The sequence below is a fragment of the Pseudochaenichthys georgianus genome, unplaced genomic scaffold (genome assembly GCF_902827115.2).
Source record: "Pseudochaenichthys georgianus unplaced genomic scaffold, fPseGeo1.2 scaffold_200_arrow_ctg1, whole genome shotgun sequence".
Classification (NCBI taxonomy): domain Eukaryota; kingdom Metazoa; phylum Chordata; class Actinopteri; order Perciformes; family Channichthyidae; genus Pseudochaenichthys; species Pseudochaenichthys georgianus.
Genome location: NW_027262720.1, coordinates 957,104 through 983,959, shown reverse-complemented (window position 1 = coordinate 983,959; position 26,856 = coordinate 957,104). Strand labels below are relative to the sequence as shown.

The 26,856-nt window shown below is 40.2% G+C and overlaps 2 protein-coding genes across 4 annotated transcripts in view; one reads left to right on the top strand and one right to left on the bottom strand.

Moving 5' to 3' along the window:
• Positions 1 to 26,856, top strand: part of LOC117441807 (zinc finger protein 420-like) — a 350,733-nt gene that overhangs the window by 79,770 nt on the left and 244,107 nt on the right. Inside the window, exon 3 of one of the 2 annotated variants that reach the window (XM_071202290.1) lies at positions 1,149 to 3,064. The exons of the other annotated variant lie outside the window; for it this stretch is intronic. Within the exon in view, the coding sequence (XP_071058391.1) occupies positions 1,149 to 2,135 (987 nt within the window). The 3' untranslated portion in view covers positions 2,136 to 3,064. Of the gene's footprint in view, positions 1 to 1,148; positions 3,065 to 26,856 lie in introns of those variants that run through there. 2 annotated transcript variants of the gene reach the window in all.
• LOC117441811 (zinc finger protein 253-like) lies at positions 8,628 to 25,141 on the bottom strand. Of its 2 annotated transcripts, XM_034077828.2 has the most exons (4): positions 24,876 to 25,141; positions 21,020 to 21,085; positions 19,609 to 19,674; positions 8,628 to 9,766 (listed from the first exon to the last, which is right to left on the bottom strand). In XM_034077828.2, exons 2-4 carry the CDS (start codon positions 21,050 to 21,052, stop codon positions 8,954 to 8,956), a joined length of 912 nt encoding a protein of 303 aa, XP_033933719.1. In that variant the 5' UTR covers positions 21,053 to 21,085; positions 24,876 to 25,141; the 3' UTR covers positions 8,628 to 8,953. The 2 variants fall into 2 exon arrangements, with proteins under 2 accessions (XP_033933719.1, XP_033933718.1); XM_034077827.2 differs by lacking the exon at positions 24,876 to 25,141 and having other exon boundaries at positions 21,020 to 21,137.

Sequence of the window (26,856 nt, the reverse complement as noted above, 5' to 3'; positions counted from 1 at the left end):
TAAAGCCTCTTATAGACCGAAACAAAGGCCTGATTAATTTCCAATGGATCTGTAGTTATTAACGTAATGTAGCTTTCGGTTTGGGCAAACTGCATGCACATCACTCTCAATGGTAGGTGGATTTTAGGAACTTCCCCTCAATTATATTGGCTCTAACGGTTTAAAAAGAGGTTTCAATCACCAAAATTGACCGAAGGGCTCCAGAGATACGGCAAATACACCCAGAGGTGGTTTTTTCCCCTAAACCTCTCTAAAAAGGTCACATTTAACTTGTTTTGCATCAATCTTGATACAGGGTACTTATTATATTGTATAGTTTTGATTGCTGAAGCTTTTAGTTTACCATCCCATCATTCAAGGGTGGTTTTCACTATAAGTAATGTTTGTTTTTTTGACGGAAACTATAATCTAAATGTTTTGACTATGTTAAATCTGAATTTACTTTAAAAATAAAATCTATATCGATTCTGACACTTCTACATCCAACTCACAGGTGTATCATTGCTTTGAGAAAAAGATTATTAATCTACCCCTTTTTAGGAGTGAAGATATAGTCATTTGTTCTGGGCTTGTCATTTTCGAGCCTGAGGCCTGAACAACAGCCTCAGGGCTTAACAGGTTAAACAAATGGCTCTACATCCCTGGCCGAAATTTCCCTAAAATGAAGTCCGAGTTCGAAATATATTTCAAATAATGTATGCACTGCCATTTCCCCACATACACATAACAGTCTGAAATAAAACGGTTGTGTCCTGTGCGAACAAGATTATTTCTCTCATTTATTCATTGCCCTTTTAGGGGCTTCGTACAATACAAATGCAAATATTTTATCCTTTCGAGTCATCTGTCTCAAGCCTAAGTCAAGTCTGAAGTCATGAATACCAAGTCAAAGTCAAGTCGAGTCTTTTATCAATGTTAGTCAAGCAAGTCTCAAGTAAAAAAATGTGACTCGAGTCCCCCACCTCTGTTATATACTGTTAGAATGTTGCTGTATTACTGTATCAAATATAATAAACAGTTAGTAAAAGTATTTGATTTATTTGTTTTTTACTGAAAGTTTGTATTAAGTGAGTTTTTATTGTGTTAATTGTATATGTATTTAAGTTTTTTAGATTTACTTTCTCTCTTTCTCTGTCCGTCTGTTTTAGAAACCGAAAGGAAGAGAGAGACGTCACAGCTGTCAGCAATGTGATGAATCCTTTACAAAATCTGGAAATTTAAAACGCCACCTGCGTATTCATACTGGAGAAAAACCGTACAGCTGTGAAGAGTGTTCCAAAACTTTCGCGAGATCAGTTTCTCTCATAACCCATCAACGTATTCACACAGGAGAGAAACCATACAGCTGTGAAGAGTGTGGGCAAACGTTCATTAAATCAAGTCAACTCAAAACACATCAGCATGGTCACACTGGAGAAAAGCCATACAGCTGTGAAGTGTGTGGGCAAACATTCTCAACATCGTATTATCTTAAATCACATCACCGTATTCACACGGGAGAGAAACCGCACACCTGTGAAGAGTGTTGCAAAACGTTCACAACATCAGGTTCTCTCAAAGTCCATCAACGTATTCACACAGGAGAGAAACCGTACAGCTGTGAAGAGTGTGGGCAAACGTTCGCTACATCGGGTCCTTTCATATCACATAAACATAAACATATTCACACTGGAGAAAATCCATACAGCTGTGAAGAGTGTGGGAAAACATTCAAGACATCAGGTGAACTCAAAACGCATCAACGTATTCACACTGGAGAAAAACCGTACAGCTGTTTAGAGTGTGGGAAAATATTCAAGTCATTAGGTGAACTCAAAACGCATCAACGTATTCACACTGGAGAAAAACCTTACAGCTGTGAAGAGTGTGGGAAAACGTTCACTCAATCAGGTTCTATCAAAATACATCAACGTATTCACACAGGAGAAAAACCGTACAGCTGTGAAGAGTGTGGCAAAATGTTCAATCAAACGGGTGCTCTCAAAACACATCAATGTATTCACACTGGAGCAAAACCGTACAGCTGTGAAGAGTGTGGGCTAATGTTCTCAACATTAGGTGCTCTCAAAACACATCAACTTAATCACACTGGAGAGATACCGTACTGGTGTGAAGAGATGCCGTTTTCTCCCTAACCCAGTGGTTCTCAAACTTTTTCAGTCAGGCCCCCCCTGACGCATGCATCTCTCAACACCTATACGAAACAACTGTAAGCAGATTTTCTTTTTCTTTATGGATATTTTAAATTGTATTCTTGTTTTACTGTCGTATAGTATTTCATAACTGATTTTCATTTATGCTTTTATTTTTGTATATCTATAATGATCATATAAACGTGTGCCTCAGAAATAATTGTTTACATTAATCGTGACCAAACGTTTAGATTACTCACTGAGATTAGTTATCTCAGTGGGTCTCATACACAGAGTCCTTTACTTCACTGACCTGAGGTTATCTGAGCCTCTCAGTCTGACAGGCGAGAGTTCTCCCTCCACCTTGTTGTTGAAAAAGCTCCTTGTATCCATTAGCAGCTAGCTAGCACCAGATGTTAACAACAACAATCTCCGGTACCGGTGCACACTCTCTAGCGTACACGCACAAAAAATGGCTCGTTCCCCACACGCACAGAGCCGAGCTTGAATAAATCAGAGACTTTCTTGTACTGGAGCATATTATCTTTGAATCAATAATTTTTCAAATTATGAATTTCACACATAAAAATACATACATTTATTGGGGGTGCTTAGGGGGTGCTATGGCTATCCTAGGGGCACCTGTAGCACCCCCTAGCGCCCCCCTGACACCGCCTATTGACCTTCCATCCTCAAAATGTACATTACACACCTGTGTCCTACAGCGCCCTCATAGGTTTCCCTATGCTCCCCTGTTTGGTTAATAAAATGTCGTGACTTAAACCTTGATTGGGATGTTTTGATAGTTCCTGTTGAGTTCTGGTATAAAAAAAAAAAGAACCAATGATGAATGTATCTAGAAAATGTTCCTGATGTTTTCAGTTTGATTCTGTTCTCTTTTGTTTAAATTATCAGAATCTACCAAAAATAAAAAAGGCCTGAGAAACAGACTCACATCTCTGCATATGTGTTGTGTTATTCAGGACATTATAAACATGTCATTCCTTTGTTTTAGGGCTGCTGACTGCTGGATGAAATGTGTCACTCAAACTTTAATTTGAATGAAAAATATACTTTTTAACTCAATGTGTTTGACCTGGTTTGTTCCCAGTGAAGGACTCCAGCTCACAATAGCCGCGTTCACACCGGAGTACTTTTCCCCTTTAGTTCCGTTAGTACCCCTTATGTTGTGTTCACACCAAAAAGAGTACTTAGTGCCGGGAACTTTTACCCCCATTTTTAGTGCCTGCTAGAGAGGTGGTAGTATCCTGGTGGGAAAAAGTGCTTTACTGAAGCCAGTCCCCAACTCCGGGGACTTCCGGCGGCAGTATACGCCGTGAAGTTGTTTACAGCCTGCCATTAAACCCAAAGCAGAAGAAGATGAAGTGACGTCAGCGGCTCATTTGTGTAATCCTCCCTCAGGGAAAAGTACTCTGGTGTGAACGCGATTGGTACTTAGTGCCCTGGGGCAATAAGTGCCCACGCACTAAGTGCCGGTGTTCCGGATCAACTTGTTTCCGTGGGGTACGTAGCTTTCGACTAAAATACACATTTAGATCGCTTTCTTCTGTCGTTTACATACATATTTTGGTATATTTGGCTTCTTAGGAACACGTTGATGCACATCCAGTACCAGTGTGTGAGGTTGTGATTATGATGGTGATATCCGGACGCGAACAGCGTCAAGACAAACGAGTTGCTCGAATAAATCATGTAAACCAGCTATTGTTCCCAGACTTATTACGGAATATCGTTAATGTCCAAGTCCATCTGTGTATACTTTCAGACAGCCTCCAAGTGAAGCACACGGTGTTTACTCAGTTTGAAAGCAGCGTGGAGAAGTCTTCATCTGTGATCCTCCCAGGGAACTGGGTCCCGCCCAGGTTAGATTGTGACCCGCCCAGGTTAAATTGTGTTACGATTTCTGTGGCTATCTACCAGCGATCCTGTTTAATATGAAAGACTACACACACATGTATCCCTTATAAAAACGGTATTGTGCAGCACTCATCCAGATAGGATGTGACTGTTACCTCGTTTTGCAAAGATAGCAGCAGAAATGTCATTGGGGATATTTAGACTTTAAAATGCTGCTTGGTCGTGAATGTTGGTGTCGGCAAACAATATTACGAATCCTCTATTCAAACATATCGACATGAAAATAACAAAAAAATTCATGCTGGACTCAAACCCGAGTCCCAACAGTAAAAATCAATCATGCCCTGCGCGTTATGAGTGCGCTATGAATCATCACGTCCTAACAGAGCAAGAAGATACTGTAAGTGATCTCTACAATAAAACAGTTTAGTGCCTGATATTAAAATAGATATTAATAGGAGGATGTGCAAAACAGACAAACTAATAAGGCTTTATTTAAACATTAAAGAATACTTTAGGTTAAGGTCTTCTTTTAAATAATAAAAAAGCTTTGGGGGTAACTACAGAGAAATATTAAGCCTGACAAAAAGTACTTAAAGTCTAATGTATTGCATGGTTTGTTTTGGAACTTGACAATCAACTTTCCTGCAATGTTAACTATGTTGAAGCACTTGTTTTAACTGGTATTATACATATTTATTATACTCTTATAAGATGTATGTAGATGGTATAAGAAATGTGCAGAATACAACAGTTTAATGGTGGAAGTATACACACATATTGATAGATGTCTTGTAATGTATGTTGAGGAACCTGTGACCCAGGTTTTTAATTCATTGCATAACTACACCGTAGTTGTGTATGATATGTCAATAAACCTTAAGAAATCTTGAAAGGGATGTGCAAATAGCCATTATATACAGTCTTTAATGAACAATTGGAGAATAACGAGTAATGAATATGCTATAGGGATCGGCAGATACATATGTAGTCTTCTCAAGCACCCACTACCAAATATCTCGCCTGATTGTTGGCACTTGACAATCACCTTCCCTGAATGTTACTCAGGTGTAACTAAAGTCAGATTTAAGGGTTGTTTATATTTCACATCATTAATCCAAATCTGTAAAGTAACTAAAATAAATGTAGTGGAGTAAAAATACCAGGTTAACCTTGAAGATCCCATGTCATGGCCATTTCTACTGATCATAATTCCATTGTTGAGGTTTACTGAAATAGATTTACACTGTGCAATTTTCCAAACTCACATTGGTTTCTCATACAGCATCTCTGTAAAATATGTGTATTCACCGGTATTCACTCTCTGTCCTAAACGGCTTGTTGGAGCTCCAGCCCCCCCCTCCCTGTGAGCCCAGTGTGCTCTGATTGGTCACGAAGTGGAGAGGTTCGTTCTCCTCGCAGCTCCTCACAACTGTGTGAGCTGCTGCAGGAGCAGACAGGCTTTCCGTCTCGGCGATACAGGAGAACAAGCGAAACTCATCCTGAGCACACACAAACAGGGCCGTATCCAGGATTTCCTAAATACCTAGGTCCAAACATGCTAGGGGGGTTCTGGGGTATAGATTTTGGGGGATTTTCATGATCTAGTGCTTTTTAAGTCCTGTGGGGGGTCACAAATTGGATAATATATTGATTTCAAACAATGTCGTGGGCTGCAGCATCAATTATGTTTGAATGTGTAATACATAAGAATCAGTTGATTGTTACTATTAATGATCTGGACATGCAGAAGAGGCGAAAATGATCACAACACATTGTCAACATTGATTTTCCATGTCTCTCTCCTTTCCATAACCTGCAGCCTCTCTTCCATCTTCTTGAATCTATGTCTTCTTCCTGTTCATTACTCTCTCTGTCCTCTACTCTTTCTCTTTGTTCAATCTCTCCCTCGTTGTTCACTTTTTGCTCCTCCTCACTTGTCGCTCCTGCCAGTGAATTAAAAGCAATTTAGTTCATTTCACTTTGTTTGTTTGCATTATTTTTAGGGCTGTCAAGTTAACGCGTTAATAACACACACACACCATTTGTATTGTATTATTGTATGAGAGGTTCCAGGTTGAATTGAGGTGAATATTTGTAATGTTCAGAGGTTGTTGTGTTTAATATTCATGAGAATATTTGTCATTGTTCAAATGATAATACACATTAGTATAAAACATATTTGTCCACTCATATGTTGATAACAGTATTAAGAACTTGAAAAATATTCCTCTAAGGTACATTTAGAACACAACAATTTTGTGATTAATCGTGATTAACTATGGACAATCATGCGATTAATCGACTGACAGCCCTAATTATTTTTGTTTTATTTAAATGTGTTTTGTTTGATTCTCAAAAGAGAACAAAGATGTAAGCAAATTGTGTTTTATACAATTGTATGTTATTATGACACAACTGCAATAGATGTATGTTGTTTTAAAATTAGTGCCTATTGTTTATATTGTAAATGAAGACTAAGTTATGGATAGATAGATGGGGTTATTAAGCCTACATTATTTTTGTGTGACTGTACCTGCAGTTCCTCCCTGATTTCCATCACATTTTTCTCTCTCTCTCTCTCTGTCTCTCTGCCTGTCCTGTCTCTTCCTTACCAACGCTGAGCCTCGACTGATGTAGTCTTTTCATTATATCTGAGTCAGTGTAAAAATAAAACAATACAATGTTATATCTTCAATGTTTTACTCAGATCGAAATTAAAGAAAATAATTACGTTTGTTAAAAGGTAATCCTTCTGACATTGGATGAATGTAATTAACTTTAGCTCTCTAGCTAGTTTATTCACACAATTTAAACCAAAGTATAGCCTATAGCTGCAATATAAGTTAGTGTGCATGTTGTCGGACATCCACTGACTAAAGTAGAGCGTTCACTTTAATCAGTGGACTAACGATCTGCTGGTCCTATGATGTCCTGTGAGGAACAGAAACACAAGCAGCCCGCTGGACTGAGATCTCTAGATACCTCATCACTCCTCCTCTGCTCCGATACAAGTCCGGGCTGCGGTGGTTTGTTGATACATGTCGGCTTCTTCTGTTTGTTTTAATCGAGGCTACGTAGTTATGCAGCGCCCCCATAGTCAGTAAATGGAAGTACTACAAAGAATCACTTTTAGTGCAAATATTTCACAAGTTTTGTAATATACACAGCTCGTAAAAAATTACCGAGGTCCGGACCTTGGTGACCTCAATAGTGGATACGGCCCTGCACACAAACACTCACAGCCGAAGTAAAAACAATAAGTGTGGCTTGTGATCGAGTAAGAAAAATGTTTATAACACTGAGAATGCCTCTGCGGAGAGCATTTCTCTGCGATCCCAACGTAGTAGCCCGAAAAACGTTTACCCATTGAAACAGTTGTGGTAGATACCTTGTTTGTTTTAAACATCATAAATACACAAACAACAATGAATACTGACAGGTTGTGTGCCCGAATCTCCCGCTGGTCCAAACAAAGTAGGAACAGCATCGTTCTTCAGAGCCCTACGCTGTGCATATCCGGCATGCATCGCTGAAAGGTTTGGGAAGCTTTGTTTCGTGAAAGGCTGGCAGAGGGTGCAGCCATAGCTCTGGGCGTGGCTACTGGGTATCCCACGTAGCGATACCCAGGAAGAAAATGAGAAATCTCCAACGAGGCGTTTTGGGGAGGCATTTTCTGTGTTAGAGTTTTACTCGCTACAGGGTGTATGTTAAGGGTTTTTGACTCTGCATACCATTTACATGCATAAAAACCTTCATAACACACAAGGGGACGGGTAATTACCGGAAAAGCATGACATGGGAACTTTAAAGAAAGCCCTCAGGATTATAAAAGACCCCATCACCCCAGCCACAAACTGTTCCGTCTGCTGCCGTCTGGCATGCGGTACCGCAGCATCCGGACTAAAACCACCAGACTCAGGCCATAAGACTATTAAACACCTGAACTTTTAAACAACATCCATAACATTCATCTGGCTGCTACTTAGAAATTATTAATCTAATATATCATATATTCCAATCACTTGTATATAGACTCTTATTGCACTATTTTATTATTTTTCTTTTTGTATTTACTTGCGCTATTTTTTCTGTGTATCTGTTTTATTGTGTTGCACTGTTGGAAATGGCAAATACACCCAAATGACCCCAGAGGTGGTTCTTTTGTTCTAAACCTCTCTAAAAAGGTCAAATTTAACTTGTTTTGCATCAATCTTGATACAGGGTACTTATATGTTATACAAGCTTTTAGTCTACTATCCCATCATTCAAGGGTGGTTTTTTTTGGACGGAAACTATAATTTAATCTTTTTTACTATGTTCAATCTTTAAAATAAAAACATCTATATTGATTCATACTTTTCTACATCCAACTCACAGGTTTATCATTGCTTTGAGAAAAAAGATTATTCATTTAACCCTTTTAGGAGTGAAGATATAGTCATTTGTTCTGGGAATGTCATTTTTGAGCCTGAGACCTGAAAAACAGGCTTGGGGCTTAACAGGTTAACAGTTACCTCATTGTGAGCTGGAGTCCTTCACTGGGAACAAACCAGGTCAAACACACTGAGTTAAAAAGTATATTTTTTATTAAAATTACAGTTTGAGTGATACATTTCATCCAGCAGTCAGCGGCCCTAAAACAAGGGAATGACATGTTTATAATGTGCTGAATGACACAAAAAATATGCATTTTTTATTTTTGGTAAATTCTGATAATTTAAACAAAAGAGAACAGAATCAAACTGAAAACATCAGGAATATTTTCTAGATATATTCATCATTGGTTCTTTTTTTTAGACCAGAACAGACTGCCAACTCAACAGGAACTATCAAAATCAAAGTTTTGAATAAATGTTAACTTGGCCCACTATTTGTGGTGGGGGGGCCCGACTTTTTTCTCCAAAGGGGGTCCTGACAGAAAAAGTTTGAGAACCACTGGGTTAGGGAGAAAACAGCATCTCTTCACACCAGTACGGTATCTCTCCAGTGTGAACATGTTGATGTGTTTTGAGAGCACCTGATTGAGTGAACGTTTTCCCACACTCTTCACAGCTGTACGGTTTCTCTCCAGTGTGAATACGTTGATGTATTTTGAGAGAACCTGATTGAGTGAACGTTTTCCCACACTCTTCACAGCTGTAAGGTTTCTCTCCGGTGTGAATACGTTGATGGGTTTTGAGATGACCTGATTGAGTGAACGATAGCCCACACTCTTCACAGCTGTACGGGTTTTCTCCAGTGTGAATACGTTTATGTGATATGAAAGGACCTGATGTAGAGAACATTTGCCCACACTCTTCACAGCTGTACGGTTTCTCTCCTGTGTGAATACGTTGATGGATTATGAGAGAACCTGATGTCGCGAACGTTTTGTAACACTCTTCACAGCTGTGCGGTTTCTCTCCCGTGTGGCTACGGTGATGTGATTTAAGATAATACAATGTTGAGAATGTTTGCCCACACATTTCACAGCTGTATGGTTTGTCTCCAGTGTGACCAAGCTGATGTGTTTTGAGTTGACCTGATGTAGTGAACGTTTTCCCACACTCTTCACAGCTGTACGGTTTCTCTCCTGTGTGAATACGTTGATGGGTTATGAGAGAACCTGATCTTGTGAACGTTTTGCAACACTCTTCACAGCTGTGCGGTTTTTTTCCAGTATGAATAAGCAGGTGGCGTTTTAAATTTCCAGATGTTGTAAAGGATTCATCACATTTCTGACAGCTGTGAGGTCTCTCTCTTCCTTTCGGTTTCTAAAACAGACGGACAGAGAAAGAGAAAAAGTCAATCTAAAAAACATAGATACATATACAGTTAACACAACAAAAACTCCCTTAATACAAACTTTCAGTTAAAAAAAATATATACTACTTTTACTAACTGTTTATGTTTATTATATTTGTATTATATTTGATACAGTAATACAGCAACATTCTAACAGTATATAACAGAGGTGGGGGACTCGAGTCACGTTTTTTTACTTGAGGCTTGCTTGACTAACATTGATAAAAGACTCGACTTGACTTTGACTTGGTATTCATGACTTCAGACTTGACTTAGGCTTGAGACAGATGACTCGAAAGGATAAAATATTTGCATTTTGTATTGTACGAAGCCCCTAAAAGGGCAATGAATAAATGAGAGAGAAAGCGTCTTGTTCACACAGGAGACAACCGTTTCATTGCAGACTGTTATGTGTTTGTGGGGAAATGGCAGTGCATACATTATTTGAAATATATTTCGAACTCGGACTTCATTTAAGGGACATTTCGGCCAGGGATGTAGAGCTATTTGTTTAACCTGTTAAGCCCTGAGCCTGTTGTTCAGGCCTCAGGCTCGAAAATGACAAGCCCAGAACAAATGACTATATCTTCACTTCTAAAAAGGAGTACATTAATAATCTTTTTTCTCAAAGCAATGATACACCTTGGATGTAGAAGTGTCAGAATCAATATAGATTTTATTTTTTAAAGTAAATTCAGATTTAAAATGTAAATTATAGTTTCCGTCAAAATAAATACATTACTTATAGTGAAAACCACCCTTGATTGATGGGGTAGTAGACTAAAAGCGTTAGCAATCAAAACTATAAAATATAATAAGTACCCTGTATCAAGATTGATGCATAACAAGTGAAATTTGACCTTTTTAGAGAGGTTTAGAATAAAAAAAAAACACCTCTGGGTGTATTTGCCGTATCTCTGGAGCCCTTCGGTCAATTTTAGTGATTGAAACCTCTTTTTAACCGTGAGAGCCAATATAATTGAGGGGAAGTTCCTAAAATCCACCTAAACATTACCATTGAGGATTGAGAGTGATGCGCACGCAGTTTGCCCAAACCGAAAGCTACATTACGTTAATAACTAAAGATCCATTGGAAATTAATCAGGCCTTTGTTTCGTTCTATAAGAGGCTTTATAAATCTTATTATTCATTGAATTCTGTAAGTTAAAACACTTTCCTAGATGGGCTGTCTTTTCCCAATATTTCCATAGAAACAAAACTCGCAATGAATAGGGAACTGAACTTTGAAGATATTTCCAATGCCATTCTTAACATGAAAGGTGGTAAGGCCTCAGGACCTGACGCGATCCCAATTTACATGTATACATTTTTTTCAATGCAAAATTGATACCCCCATTGTTATACATTTAATTTCAAACCTTTATTTAACCAGATTGGTCCCATTGAGATCATAGATCTCTTTTTCAAGGGAGACCTGTATGCATGCATTGCTGTATGCATACAGCAATGGCCGATTGTGTTGAAGTGCTACTCGTTTTGGTCTGTCGAAATGAAATGGAAGAAATGGGACTACCCTACTACCAACTTTACAGTCGTTACATGCTGCATTGTTGTGTACAAACTGGATAAAATGCGAGCTTTTTGTTGTTGTTCAGGAGTTGATCCCGCCCCTACCCCCACCTCGACGTAAGCGTGACGTATGCGGTGCTTTTGCCGGACAATTTGTTGGTGCTTAAAACGAACCGGATTCCGGAGCTAAGAGGCTGCTCCGCTGCGGTGTGAACAGGAAAACCCAGTGCTTATCAAGCTCCAGTTCCGAACTGGCCCTGAAACACCGTTGGTGTGAATGAGGTATAACAGACCAATTCCATTTTTGAACTCTGACGCAAAGATCATTGCTAAAGCCTTGGCTATGGGACTGGAGAGGTTCCTGCCACAGATGATACACGCAGATCAAAAACGGCTTTGGTCTTGATGACTACTTTCTTAAATGGATTAAAATTATATTTTTTGATTCGTCCGCAGTAGTATTAACCAATAATTGTATTTCACAACCATTTATACTCTTTCACGGCACGAGATAAGGCTCTCATATTTCTCCTCTACTTTTTGTGATATATATTATATGGAGCCGTTGGCCATACAATCACGTCCTTTGATGTATGGTATTAAGACAGGACACCTAGAGCATTGTATGCAGATGATGCCATAGTATTTTGATCAGGTCTTGCAAAATCCCTCTTAAAAGTAATCAATCAATTTGGTAAATGCTCTGGTTTTAAGGTGAACAAAGATAAATCCTCTATTATGTTTCTCAATGAACAGGGAAGAAATCCAAAATTATCTTTCCCATTTGTAAATGCCATAGACCAGGGGTCGGCAACAGGCTGACCGCTGTCCGGATCCGGACCCAGACGCCAACCTATACGGATCCGGACCTATAATCAATACATTAATAGCGGATTTCAATTTTGACGGGGCGATTCTATTTTAACCGCTGCCGACAGGGGGCGAAAGAGACGAGTGAGCGATACAGGGAGAGAAACACAGAAGAAGAGATGAGAGCACGGCAGAGAGAACCGGAGAGGAAAGTGAGTGAAGAGAATAATTAGCGATACCGGGAGAAAAGCGGAGAGGAGTGTGAACAGGCGTGTTAGCGGCAGACAGGGAGAGACACATAATTACACATGGAGCTCTCCAAGAAGAGGAAAGTGGACAGTGAGAACAGAGCTTTTAACCCTGAGTGGACGGACTCATTCATGTTCATCCTGCCCACTGGGAGCACAGAACCAGTGTGTCTCATTTGTTCAGAGACTGTGGCGCTCATTAAAAGTGCCAAAACGCCACTATGAGACAAAACACAAAGTGTTTGACCAAACATTCCCTCTCAAGTCAGAACTGAGGTCACAAAAAAATAAGCAGCCTCACAGCACAATATGATCAGTCCACCAGGATCAAAATTAAACTAAATATCGTTCCAGGGCAGGCTAACCGAGGCTAACCTATGAGCACCTGCATGTGGGTATGAGAATGGCCCTAACACAATTTTAGCCCAGATTTACAAACTCCTGGCAGGACAACCTCAAGCTCAATTCTCGCACTGAATTTTAAAAAAAGTGAGTGATGGACTGCAATATAAGAGGGAAAGAAAGAGAAACTTTGAAACCGTTCAATTGTTATGATGTGTAAAGACTGATATTGTTCTATAATCGGCTGGAACTGTTAAGTCATGATGTGAAACGGTTAACAAAGAAAAAGGGAAACTGAAGCTGCTGCTAAACTTTATTTTATTTATCTAAAATTAAGCACTTTTAAGATGCACATATTTTTAAAAGCCATTTTATTTATTTTCTCTATTTTATTTTTTGAAATGCTGCCCGAGAGGAACATTACACATATCCACAATATTTACTGTATATCTGTAGAGTTCAATGTTAATTGACAATAATTAGTTGTTTTTGAATTGTACTTTCTTTATTTGATTGGCAGTCAGTTGTTGATTACATGCAGACGTTGATAAAGCTACAGGCTACTTCAATATATATATATATCATACTAATTCATAAAGCAAGTTAGACATTTTGATGTTCCGGACCTTTGCATGGGGAGATTTTCTCCAACTGGACCTCATTGAATTTTAGTTGAATACCCCTGCCAAAGACGGTTTTGCTTATCTGGGTATTACATTTACACCAAAGATAGACATTCTCAGTGCATCTAATTATGAACCCTTGTTAGCTTAAGCGTCAGAAGATTCCACTAGGTGGACAACATTGCCTTGTCCTTTGTGGAAATAATTAATATAATTAAGATGAGTATATTGCCAAAATGTCTATATCTTTTTCAATCAATCCCACTAGCACCTCCTCCTCCTCCATTGTTTTCTAAAATAAGAAAGCTACTTTCTAAATGTATTTGGAATAACAGGAAGCCGAGACTTAGACTCTCTCTGTTGTATTTATCTTGCGATAGGGGTGGGTTAGAACTACCACATTTTCAGTAGTACTACTGGGCGGCACAATTGAGGGCTACAATGTTTTGTTTTTTCAGAGGAGTTGATTTGCCGTGGTTACGAGTTGAGTTGTTGTCTTCAAAGGGTTTGATGCTGGATATCTTTCTATATTCTGCTTCTTCAAAAAATGTAAGGAAAAAAACAATGAATCCCTTTGTGAAAAATAAAAAGTTTGTCTGGCATGAAGCCCATAAATATATAGGCGACTCCCCAATGTTGTCTTGTTTCTCACCTATTTGGGGCAATGAACTCTTCAGCCCGGGTAAAAATTACATGGGCTTCCAAACATGATTAAGTAAGGGTATTGTAAGGCTACTGGATTCATATGAGGACGGCAAACTAATGTCGTTTGACGAGCTGAAAACAAAGTATGACGTGCCACAGAAACACTATTTCAAGTACCTGCAAGTTAGGAGTTTTATATTGGCAAACTTAAAAAAGGGACATATCATGCAAAATGCACTTTTGTATGTCTTTTACACATGAATATGTGTCCCTGGTGTTCCAGGGAACTCACCAAGTGTCAGAGAACACATCCCTCTCTCTTTTCCTCCATACCCAAATCTCAAAAAATGGGGCTGTAATAGATACAGATTTGAATTATTTTCTACGTCACAAAAGTGGAGCTCCGCTTAGTGGTCAATTCTCCACCTATCAGGGGAATGTGGGGTTGGGCCACGGCCGTCCATTCCGCTCTAAAGTGTTGGAGATGCTGTAGTACATATGCCAGGCCTGTAAGTGGCGCTATAGTCTGTTGGAGCAGATATCTCTGCTCCGCGCTGATCCTATATGAGTTTGTTTTAAAAGAAGGAAAACTCAAAACAACCAGGATAGGGGTTAAACAATAATCTGTTTTAATGATAAAAGGTAAGAATACAATACACTTCTCAAAGGGGTAGGCCCACCCCTGCCCTGGTCCTAATGCCGGGAGAACATCATCATCTTGACGGCAGGAGGAAAAGAGACCGGACACAAGGACTCAACAGGAGATATTGTAAGAACAACGGGAGGAGCTGTGTGGATGGTCCTCCCATACAGGTCATCTATTGGCCCATATACAAACGATGGGCTTTCGTAGCGTATCAGCGCGAGCCAGCAGAGGACCCGGAAACAAGAGTCTCTCAGTTTGAAGCAAAACAAACACATCTGGTGTTCGCTGTCTCGTATTACTGCAGCTTTCACACACACACATTCTTCAGACTTCTGTCTATAGCATATGTCTATATAAGGATATCTCCTCTCCACTTCTCAATGACAGGGAAGTTTTCACTCCTCATATCTCCAGCTTTTTGTTCATATAAACCGCTACTATTAAATACAAAGTAATTAAGTACACACATGAATATATAAAAACACACTTCTTATATATCAGGGGACATTAAGATGAATATACCAAAAATACGCTGTATCAAACTTTCAAGTTACTTCAATTTCGCACAAGTCTGCCACAAAAGCAGAGAAGAAGACTTCCCTTGCATGGTTGCCCTTCTGTTTATTCTCCGCTGTGGCTCTTTTTCTCCCTCCCCGAGGCAAGCATTTGCGCCTCCTGCTACTGCAATTCAATGCAATCCCTCCCCGTCGAGGCAGGCACTGTAATTCTCTCCGGTAGTCCACCAACAGATGACAAACACCCACCTCTCCGCCTCTTCCAATGAACGAGGAGACCGTGCGGCAGAGTTCCAGTTAGATTTTTTTTTTCCCGGTCAACATGTCCGTTAAAGTTGAAATCTTCCGGACAAAATTAGAAAAGTGCACGTCAAAGGTCTTCTTTGTTATTTATTGAGCTTTAAAACAAATGAATAACGACTCTATATAATCATATATAAGAATAAAACACGGAGGACGGAGATCTCTTTTTCTCCCCCTCTTCTGACAGCCCAGCAGCTGATCTCAAAGCACCCCCTCTCCTGCAGGGGGGCGTGGTCAGCTGCAGCTCATTTGCATTAAAGCTACGTCACAGAATCATCCCCCTGCAAAAGCAGCGCTGGAAAGAGCAAATAGAGCTAAATGAGGCATGGCTAAAATGCAGGATCGGTTTGGTATTTTGAAGAAAAAAATATATATTTATATAGGTATGGCCCTACAATATATTGTTCAAATATAGCATGATATGTCCCCTTTAAACTTGTTGCAACAACCTCCTACGTCTACAGTAGAGATACTGACTATAAAAAACTGTAACAGCAAAGGACTGGTTACTCAATTTTATAACATAATGGTTGCAAACCATAAAGACAACTCAGAAAGTAAAAGACGTATTAAAGGATATTTCAGAGGATGATTGGGGTACAATTTGTTCAAAGGCACACTATTAATACACGTCGTACCCCCTGATCCCACCGGAAGCGTCTGCGACCGCGCTGCGACCGCGCTGCGACCGCGCTGCGACCGCGCTGCGACCTCCTTCTGAGTCATAACCCACCAGGCGCGTTTCAAAACGTTGCGGAAGCGGAGCGTCGTGTGTGCAGCCTCGCAGTATTCCACCAGACCCGCTGCGCTGCGGGCTGCGCTGCGTCAAAAATAGGATTCATCCTATATTTTAGAAATTCCTTGCGGCGAGGAGCGGGGCGCTGCGCCCTGCCAACGGACCCCCGCGCCACGCCTGAAATTCAAGGAGTTTTTTTTTAATTATTATTTAAAAAATAATTACTGAAGTAATCTATCTACGGTCCCTTTTCACATTGAACATGTGCTCTTTTATTAAATAAACTAAATGTCTATGTTATTTATCCAATGTATGTGCATGTTTTAGTGTCCACTGCTTTGCGTATTCACATTCTCCCTCCGCTCTGTTTCTGAAGGGAAGGGCGGGGCTCCACTCCGCCCCCCCACACACACACAGGAATGTACACTCACAATCAGAGATAAGAGCGGAGGAAAGGAGGAGAACAACAAATTGTAAACAAGTCAAACAAATCTGCATTATTGCCCTGAGCTCTGCTCGAATAGTCTAATGAGTTGGGGGGGGAAAGACAGGAGATGTGAGTTGGTTTATTCAGTAAATTAGCTCAGGATAATTGGATGTTCTGTCTACACCTGTTGATGTGAGGCTAATGCAGGATTTGCTAACTTGATGATACCGGCATTTAGCGGCAGTGACTCAACAAATTGCCTCTTAAAATGTATCCTCAGCAATGTTCGACAAGCAGACTGCTTGTTTAATGTTAGACTCACACCAATGGCTCAATATGATCATAACACTGCTTTCATATCAGAGATCAGATGAGGTGCAGCTGCCTCCAGCAATAGAGGATGAGGCAGAGAAAAGCAGCAGCAGCACAGGGTTGCAGCAGGTATGTTATATGCTGTAGTCAGTCAGGTGATTTAAATGTATCAATGAAAGGAAGAAGTTTGTATTTGTATTACTTTTTAATGTACAAATACTTTGTTACTGTACGATATCAATAACAATAATCTACAGCTCCTCTCTCTGCTCCAGAGGATAATAAAAAAATTGGGGGGGGGGGGGTACCCGAGCAGCACCCTGCCAAGGCAGTACACCTAGGGGAAACACTGTAGAGTAGTGCTGCACGATTCTTGCTCAAATGTGAATCACATTTTCCTCCATAAGAATTGAGATCACGATTCTCATCGTTTCAATGAAAATATTTATTGCACTCTTACTCTTAGACGTCACGTGAGTACAATGAATTTAAATGGACAACATTTGTCTCTCTTGTAACAAAAACATAACTTTGTCTTTAGTCTGTAGTTGCTGAATACTGAACAAACATTACTACATTCAAAATGTGGAACCTGGAGCCAACTAGTGTGGCTTTAAACAGACACCATCAACATCAAAGTGCTGGACTTAAATCCAAGTCTCAGTTTCTTGTAGCAAAAACATTGAGTAACTAAAATGAATTTGACAGCCAACTACAGTGGCTTTAAACAAAGTGCTTGACTTAAACTCAAGTCTCTCTGGTAACAAAACATACAGTAACTAAAATAAAGATATTGCTGCTGCCTGAGTGCTGAACATAAAAAATAGAATTGTTGCAGCTTTATACAAAATGTAAACTTTGCAGTAGCACCTGTCCACAGTGGACACCCAACTACTGTACAACAACACCAACCTGTTTGTTACAGGGAGGAATGCACTTCAGTTACTCAAAATACCTCACCACAGTGCTGAATATAAAAACAAAACAGTCACAGCTTTAGAATAATAATATTAAAAAAAGCCTAGCCGGCTAGCACCCAGTTCAACTACTGCACTTAAAGGTTCTTGTACTGAAAAAAACATAAACTTAAACAAAGTGCTAGACTCCACTGAGTAGTAATGTCACTGAATCAAAAGGATTAACTTAAATACTGCAGTCAGTACTGAATATAAAAACGGAACAGAACATAAAGTTACATCTTCAGAATAAATGTAAATAAAGCCTAGCTGCCTAGCTACTAGCACAGTCCATCTACTTTTTTCGGCACAAGCACAACTTCCCTCTCACTCTCGCCAGAGTCGCACCACCGGGATTTTCATCGGTGTTGTTGTCATTGTCCTCGACCTCCTCGTCACTCATTTCTGTTTTTCTTGTACTACTAGTCGCTCTCGTCACTCTTTGCTAATCAGTGCTAATGCTAACGCTTCTGTAAACATACTGCCGGCTCCTGCCCTCACGTGCTGCAGTAAGTGAGTGTTGCCAGGTATATTTATTATAAGCCACATTGGGCTTATCTTTCTGTAAAGTTGCTTGGTAGTAAGTCATAATGGTTGTTGCGGTTGTGAGCTTGTAGACCCGACATATATAGGTTTAAAGTGCTCATGTTCTTTTGCGCTTGTTTTCATAGACCTGGTTGCTTATTCCTTCCGCAAAAACTGGCAACCCCAGTGGCTGCAGCGTTAACACTGCATGAGAGGAGGAGAGACAGACAGAACACTACCATTTGGATGCGATCATGGTACTTTAATGTTAAATGTATAGAGTATATTTGCTTTACATCGTTTAAGTATGATTGACATTGCAAGTTGGTATTATTCAGAAGCAAAATAATAAATAAATAAAAAAATAATAAATCAGCTTGACGTCATAGGATCGCCGTAATTTAGAAATGAGATCGCATAGGTGTCTGAATCGAGATCACGATATTTTTTCGATTAATCGTGCAGCACTACTGTAGAGGTTAAAAGATTTTGGACTTTGGTGACAAGATACATTTCCCAAATAACCTTGTCGCCAACCCCTTTAAGCATTTATCCAGAAGACTGTTCACTATCGGTTAGGGAAAGAAAAATGGTTAATATGCCTTCTACAAGCCAGGCGCTCAATTGGTTTGTGTTGGAAACATGTTGGTTGCCCCTCCCTGGGCCACAGGTTAAACAATTTAACTTTGAGTCTGGCTCTTGAGAAACTCACACATATACTAGGAAGAAAGCTTCGGAATTGTACACCATTTGGGAATTATTTTTGCAGAAGCTATAGAAGGTTAAAGTGAAAAGACTAAACTACTACTACTACTACTGAGGACATTTTGAATTTGGTTAATCTATTTGGAGAATTGTAAGCTGTACTCTGCTCTGTCTGTGGATGTGCTTTTATTGTATTTTTGTTGAATTTGCTAATGTAATTATATTCTTGGTCTGTACTTTAAACTGATTGATGATTCTAGTATCTGCACACTTTTTAAAAAAAAATGTCCATTCTTTTTTAATCTGCCATATGTCTAATGTTCGGGAATGTTCGGTTGTGTTTACGTAATGTGATCAATGTAAGAACATCACTAAGTAGTAATGTTCTAACCATATTGTGCATTCATATTGTATTTTCTAAACAGGTTGTGATCTTTCATTTGGGGATAACAGTGATAGGAATATATTGTGAGGAAGTGCACACTGACCTGAGCTCCAGGGGTCTCTTTGTTCTCCTCCATGCTGCTCTCAGTGCTCCTTCTCCGGCTGGGTCTCTGAAATAATCAACACAACTACAGCTGACACAAAACAAGATAACTCAATACAACCGACAGACACAACAAAACTAACCTACAGCAATGTCTTCTATCTGTAAACAAACTTGCTCGGATCGGTTATTAGCCTGCATGGTTTTTCATACCACTGCTACGCTGACGACACCCAATTAGTCCTGTCCTTCCCCCGCTCAGAGACCCAGGTCGTCGCACGCAACTCTGCTTGTCTAGCTGACATCTCTCAGTGGATGTCCGCTCATCATCTCAAGCTCAACCTTGACAAAACTGAACTGCTTTTCCTTCCGGGAAAAGATTGTCCCACTCTTGACCTGACTATCAACATCGGCACCTCTGTTGTTTCCCCGACTCAGACTGCAAGGACTCTGGGTGTGATCCTAGATAACAACCTGTCCTTCACTGCAAATATCGCTGCTACAACCCGTTGCTGCAGATACACGCTCTACAACATCAGGAGGACGCGTCCCCAGCTGACCCAGAAAGCCACGCAGGTTCTGGTCCAGGCTCTCGTCACCTCACGCCTAGACTACTGCAACTCCCTCCTGGCTGGTCTACCTGCATGTGCCATCCGACCTCTGCAGCTCATCCAGAATGCAGCGGCTCGTCTGGTCTTCAACCTTCCTGAATGTTCCACACTACGCCGCTCCTCTGCTCCCTCCACTGGCTTCCGGTAACTGCTAGAATCCACTTCAAGACAATGGTACTTGCATACCATGCTGCGAATGGATCTGGCCCTTCCTACATCCAGGACATGGTTAAACCGTACACCCCAGCACGTGCTCTCCGCTCTGCATCAGCCAAACGACTCGCTGTACCCTCGCTGCGAGGGGGACCCAAGTTCCCATCAGCAGAAACACGTGGGTTTGCTATCCTGGCTCCAAGATGGTGGAATGAGCTCCCATTGACATCAGGACGGCAGAAAGCTCACACACCTTCCGGACTGAAAACTCATCTCTCTCGACTCCACTTCGAGCAATAGAATTACTAACAAAGCACTTATATACTAACAAAGGACTGGCTTACCTAAAGCCAGCTGAGTAGCACTTGAAATGCTTGGCTCTATGAAGCCTGATGTACTTTATGATTCTGTTTTCTTCAAGTTTATATCTTCTTGGTCGAATGCACTTATTGTAAGTCGATTTGGATAAAAGTGTCAGCTAAATGCAATGTAATGAGTACTTCTACTTTTAATCTATAAATAAATGTTTAAAAACACAGCAACGTTCTAACCATATTGTGCATTCATATTGTATTTTCTAAACAGGTTGTGATCTTTCATTTGGGGATAACAGTGTTAGGAATATATTGAGATGAAGTGCACACTGACCTGAGCTCCAGGGGTCTCCTTGTTCTCCTCCATGCTGCTCTCAGTGCTCCTTCTCCGGCTGGGTCTCTGAAATAATCAACACAACTACAGCTGACACAAAACAAGACAACTCAATACAACCGACAGACACAACAAAACAAATCTACAGCCACTTCGTAGGTTCAAAGCAGAGGTGAGAAGTAGGGATGCACGATATTGGTTTTTTGAAACCGATACCGATAACTTCCTGCTTCTCAATACCGATACCGATAACAAAAAAAAAAATTACGCCACTAATTATTTTAACGCGATTAACGCATGTGTATTTTTTTTCCTCGGCCGCCCCGTAGCTTCAGAGCGCATCGAGTTTAAAATACCGTCTACAAGCTGATGCTGACAGCCCCGCTCCTGCCGCCCGCTTGCAGCAGACCACACTTCCACGCTCACCGGCAGGCACCGCCTGGCCATCTGGAGGACCGGGAGGGTGTGTGTGTGTGTGTGTGTGTGTGTGTGTGTGTGTGTGTGTGTGTGTGTGTGTGTGTGTGTGTGTGTGTGTGTGTGTGTGTGTGTGTGTGTGTGTGTGGTCCGAGCGAGCGAGAGAGATACCTTACGTGCATTGTTGTTGTTAGCATCTGGTGCTAGCTAGCTGCGCTAACGGATATAAGGAGCTGTTTAAATGAAAACAGAGGAGCGCTCTATCCACACAACTGCGCCGAGCACTTGACTTTATGCAGGAAGCAGACAGCGGGACATTGTACGAGAAGTCAGCACACTCAGCAACATTATTGCAGCGTCCAGGCAGCTCCGGCATATGCCTTGAGTTGCACATAGCTCACACACACACACACACACACACACACACACACACACACACACACACACACACACACACACACACACACACACACACACACACACACACACACACACACACACACACACACACACACACACACACACACACACACACACACACACACACACACACACACACACACACACACACACACACACACACACACACACACAAAATGACTGAGGGGGCTGTTAAAAAAATCAGAGGGGGCGACTTTTTTTTCACAACTGTCACGGCCTGGCTCTTGGCCAAAAACGTGAAACGGACGCGATGTAAGGAAATATATTTATTATTACCATTAAACTAAACAGAGCTAATCAGTAAGATCAGTAGTGTATGTGTGCGGGTGTGTGAACATGGTGTGGTCGTGCAAAGTGAATGCCAAACTAAGGTGGGAAACAAAATCATAAGTCAGGTATGCTCTCCAAAACAAATCCTCCAACAGAGAGCAAGCGAGTCTCTGGCTCGGGCCTTTCACTCCTCATGGCCGTACCGACAGCCAGGTGCCCTCAATCAGTGCTGAACGTTAAAGGGACATACACACACACATCAGTTATCAGTTGCACATTTCCAATTACAGAAGCCGGTTTGTGTGAAGGCTTTGTCTGCATTAGCACTACAGCCTGTTAAACTTTCTACATGCAAAGCAAAATGCAGCATCAGCCACAACTGAATATTCCAGCCACTTTCTTCCATTAAACCTATTCTTGGTAAAGGTGCGTTTTTGTCTATTAATTATTCGGACAGGGTAGGACTGCAGGATAACCTGGGCTGGCCCCTCTGTCCCAAGATCGTCAGGCGCAGTGGCATTAGAAGGTGGAGCTGGAGGCGGCTGTTCTAGTGCTTATTGTGCTTATTGTGGAACAAGATGCTCTGGCCGCCGCCGGGACATCTTCTCTGGCTGGTGGAGTTAACTCGCTCTGAACTAAATCCCTCTCTGGAAGCTCGGCCTCCACAATGTCTTTGCTGCTGCCAGAACTACCAGCCTTCTTGTTGGACAACCACTTTCGGATATCCATCCTGACCTAAACGTGTCTTCTCTTTCTTCCTTTCCTTCTCACTGCTCTATAATCTCTTTGCTTCTTTACTCCGGATGTACCCCTCTCATTCTGTTCTTTTCCTCTGATCTTTAATTACAGATAGTACATTATTAGATGGCTGCACTTTGGTTAATAGACTAACTTTGATTTCCTCAATTCATAAATTGACAGGCTCTGTAATTATACCATAACCTTTTCCCCTCTATCCCTTAACTCGTCTTCCTATACAGATTGACATACTTAATTACTATCTACTCTAGTCATGTCAGGATTAAAGAAAAATGAATCATTAATCATTAAATGGTTGATTTTTTATTTTCAGAATTGAATGTTCAAACCAGGACCTACAACCTGGCATTTCATAATAAAGTGACTAATATATAAACCAAATGTAATATTGGATAAAATACTACACCAAATGGACAGACACAGATTAAAAGCAAAGCCCCCTGGTTTGTCTCTCGAGTCTAACTGCCATGAGAAAAATCGGTACCAGTTTACAATAAGACTACCCTAAAGGGTTTACGGATAGTTTGTATTTCATTTATTAATTAAGTTGTGAAAACTTTATAAATCATTAGTAAGCTTTTATAAGATTTGAGATAAACAGGGCAACTGTGACCGGTTGCTTGCCATATAGTGAGCCCACATTTATCTGCACTGCTAAGCCTTATTAGAAATGTTAGTAACTCATTAATAATGGGAATGTGTTTTACACTTTACAATAAGGCTCCCTTTTGGCAGTTATAAATGTTAGTAACTCATAAATAAATGGTCATAAAGAGATGTCAAGAAACATCAAGATGTGAGGGGTCTAAGGACAGAGGGTGTCGTATTGTCATACTGATATGCTGTACAAACTGTGAAGTCCACATTTGTGATATTGGGTTATATAAATAGTAAATACACATTCATTGATTGATTGATTGATTGATTGATTGATTGATTGATTGATTGATTGATTGATTGATGGGGGGAATAAACTCACTGAACAACAGATACCAAGGATGCTGGCTGATGAAGAAGACGAAGTAAGCTAGCCAATGTAAGGCTTAGTCATCTTGCCAAATAGTGAGCCTGTGTTGACGTATGAAAACTGTTAGAACTGGTTTATAAATGGTTCTTAATGATTAATAAAGTGTTTACAACTTAATTAATAACCTAATTATTTATGAAATCTTTATAAGGGTAGTCTTATTGTAAAGTGGTACCGAAAAATCGAATCAATGTTCCACAATCCGTCACGTCACTCATTGTACCAATACGGTTTATATCATATACAACATATTATTATTATTATTATTATAATAGTAAAAATCTAATCTAAACTAATGTAATATTCAATCCCACACTTGACGATTGAGAACATAAATTCGTAATTTACCTCGTTTAAAAGCTTTGTTGTTGCACTATGTCAATATTTATAATATATTTCGCGGGCAGGTAGCCTACATTGAATTACAAGTAGAAGAAGAAGAAGTAGAGGTAGAAGAAAAAGTAGTAGAAGAAGAAATACGCTAACGCTACAAACAGGCACAACTCTGCTCTGTTTTTACCATAGGCTTGTTTTTACTGACATGTAACGTTTTTATTTCACCTTGCTTTATGTTTTTTAATGCACATTCCGGAGTTTCAACCGGGTACCGGCCACCGAAGACTTTGCCCGGAAAACGGAGACGTTTTGGTCTGTGGACTGTGTTTACAGCTAAGCACACACGCTAACTACAAGCTCACTTGGGGTTGAGACTTTTTTTATACGTTGCTTGACTGCCTGCCCACATATCTGATCCAAACATAGTAACGTATATTGGGGGAAATAATTATTTAAAGTTATTTAATAATTGTGACATTTATCGTACTTTTTGATGGATGAATGATGCTCAAAGTGAGGAGGCAAATAATACAACTGGGGGGGAAATGACCCCTTTTGCCCCCTCGTGGCGCCGGGTCCGACACACACACACACACACACACACGTTACCTCTCTCTCTCTTCGTCCTGGTTCTTCAGTCTTTCTTCTCCTTGATAAAACACTGATAAACACGCTAATCTCCCTTGAATGTACTTATGTTTCCTTATGTTTACCGATCAGTAACGTGGTATAAAAAGCTACGAACAAAGAACGGTGCAACGGATAAATCACCCTCCAAGGATAAACTAAGTCTTTGTATGTGTTTTAAAACACATTCGGTATAAAATCTGCGTCAACATCTGTTAGCAACTTCTAGCTTCTGAGGACCGGAAGCTAGAAACGGACCGCGGCAATGCATCATGAGAGTTTAGTTTTTCCTTTTAAAAATAAATTCACTGCCTCCCTGTGGTGAAAAACGGTATTAAAATAAATATGAATTACAACAATAATAATATATAATAATAATAACAATATATATATAGGCCTATATATATATATAAATATGGGACTGGTATGGCGGATTTTAAACGTTGTAAAAATGTTTTTGTTTGTGATCATACATTTGTTTTCCCTTATATAGGTTTTGATATAATGATTGATCATTAAAGTGCTATCAAAGCTGGTAAAGGTAAAGCTAGTTTGAATGACTTTGTATACTGTACGAAACTGTGTTCTCGCATCAAATGACATCAAAACGCATTTTAATGGCCAAACTAACTTTAAAATAGGCATTTTCCACCGAGAATAAAATGAAATTCGGCAATGTTTTTTTTTCTACAGGGAGAAATTTGAAGATCACGTGACGTCAAACAGAGCACATGGTGTAGTCCAAACGATAGCTGGGGATTCTGGGTAGTGTAGTGTCTTCTGCCAAAATATTTGTTTCTCCGAATCGAAGGGGAAAAATACAAAAGCATTGCACACAATTTAAACCAATCAATGTTGTGTAATTAACAAGGATAATCTGGTGTTTTTTAGTCGATGAGTAGTGCAGATATCACTGTAAAATCAATCGACAGTAAGGGGAATACTTACTTCCGGGTGTACAATTCTCCGTTATCCAATGAGATTGGACGCTCACATTGCCTTTAAGGGCAGCCGACACAAACGAATGCCGTGCTTCCATGAGCGTCCATAGAAGCATATGGACATCCCGGAAAGCTGAAAATGGACGCTAAGGGCCCCCCCTTGCGTTGAAAATTGACTCTAAGGCCCCCCCCCCCCCCCCCCCTTGCGTTGGAAAAAGCCGACACATGGGACTTGACATAACGTCAACCTAGGCCGACCTGGGAGTGAGGATGTGTTGGCTTCTATGGACGTTCATGGAAGCACGGCATTCATTTGTGTCGACTGCCCTTAAAGGCAATGTGAGCGTCCATTCTCATTGGATAGCGGAGAATTGTACACCTGGAAGTAAGTATTCCCCTTACTGACGATTGATTTTACAGTGATATCTGCACTACTCATCGACTAAAAAACACCAGATTATCCTTGTTAATTACACAACATTGATTGGTTTAAATTGTGTGCAATGCTTTTGTATTTTTCCCCTTCGATTCGGAGAAACAAATATTTTTTCTGAGTAAAGGATGGCAGAAGACACTACACTACCCAGAATCCCCAGCTATCATTTCTCCCTGCAGAAAAAGAAAACATGGCCGAACTTCGTTTTATTCTAGTTGTAAAATGCCTATTTTAAAGTTAGTTTGGCCATTAAAATGCGTTTTGATGTCATTTGATGCGAGAAATATGAGTTGTTATTTCAGATTATGTGTGCAGTGGATGTACATGATCTTTAGTTTGCTAGTTATTACGAAGATTACTTCAGGAAATTGCGTCCAACGTTTTCATTGTTACCAAGGTGGTTACTAGGGACGCTGCTATCGATATTATTTCTGTTATGTTGTGTAACTGTTTAATGGTGTTATCTTTATTGCTACCCCCTTCCCCGTCAATGTATAGTGTTGGTCCACAGCGCAAACATATTAGTTAACAAAATCCGCATCTAAAGATACGTTATTTCCCCCTGTGCAATTCCAGTCTCACATCT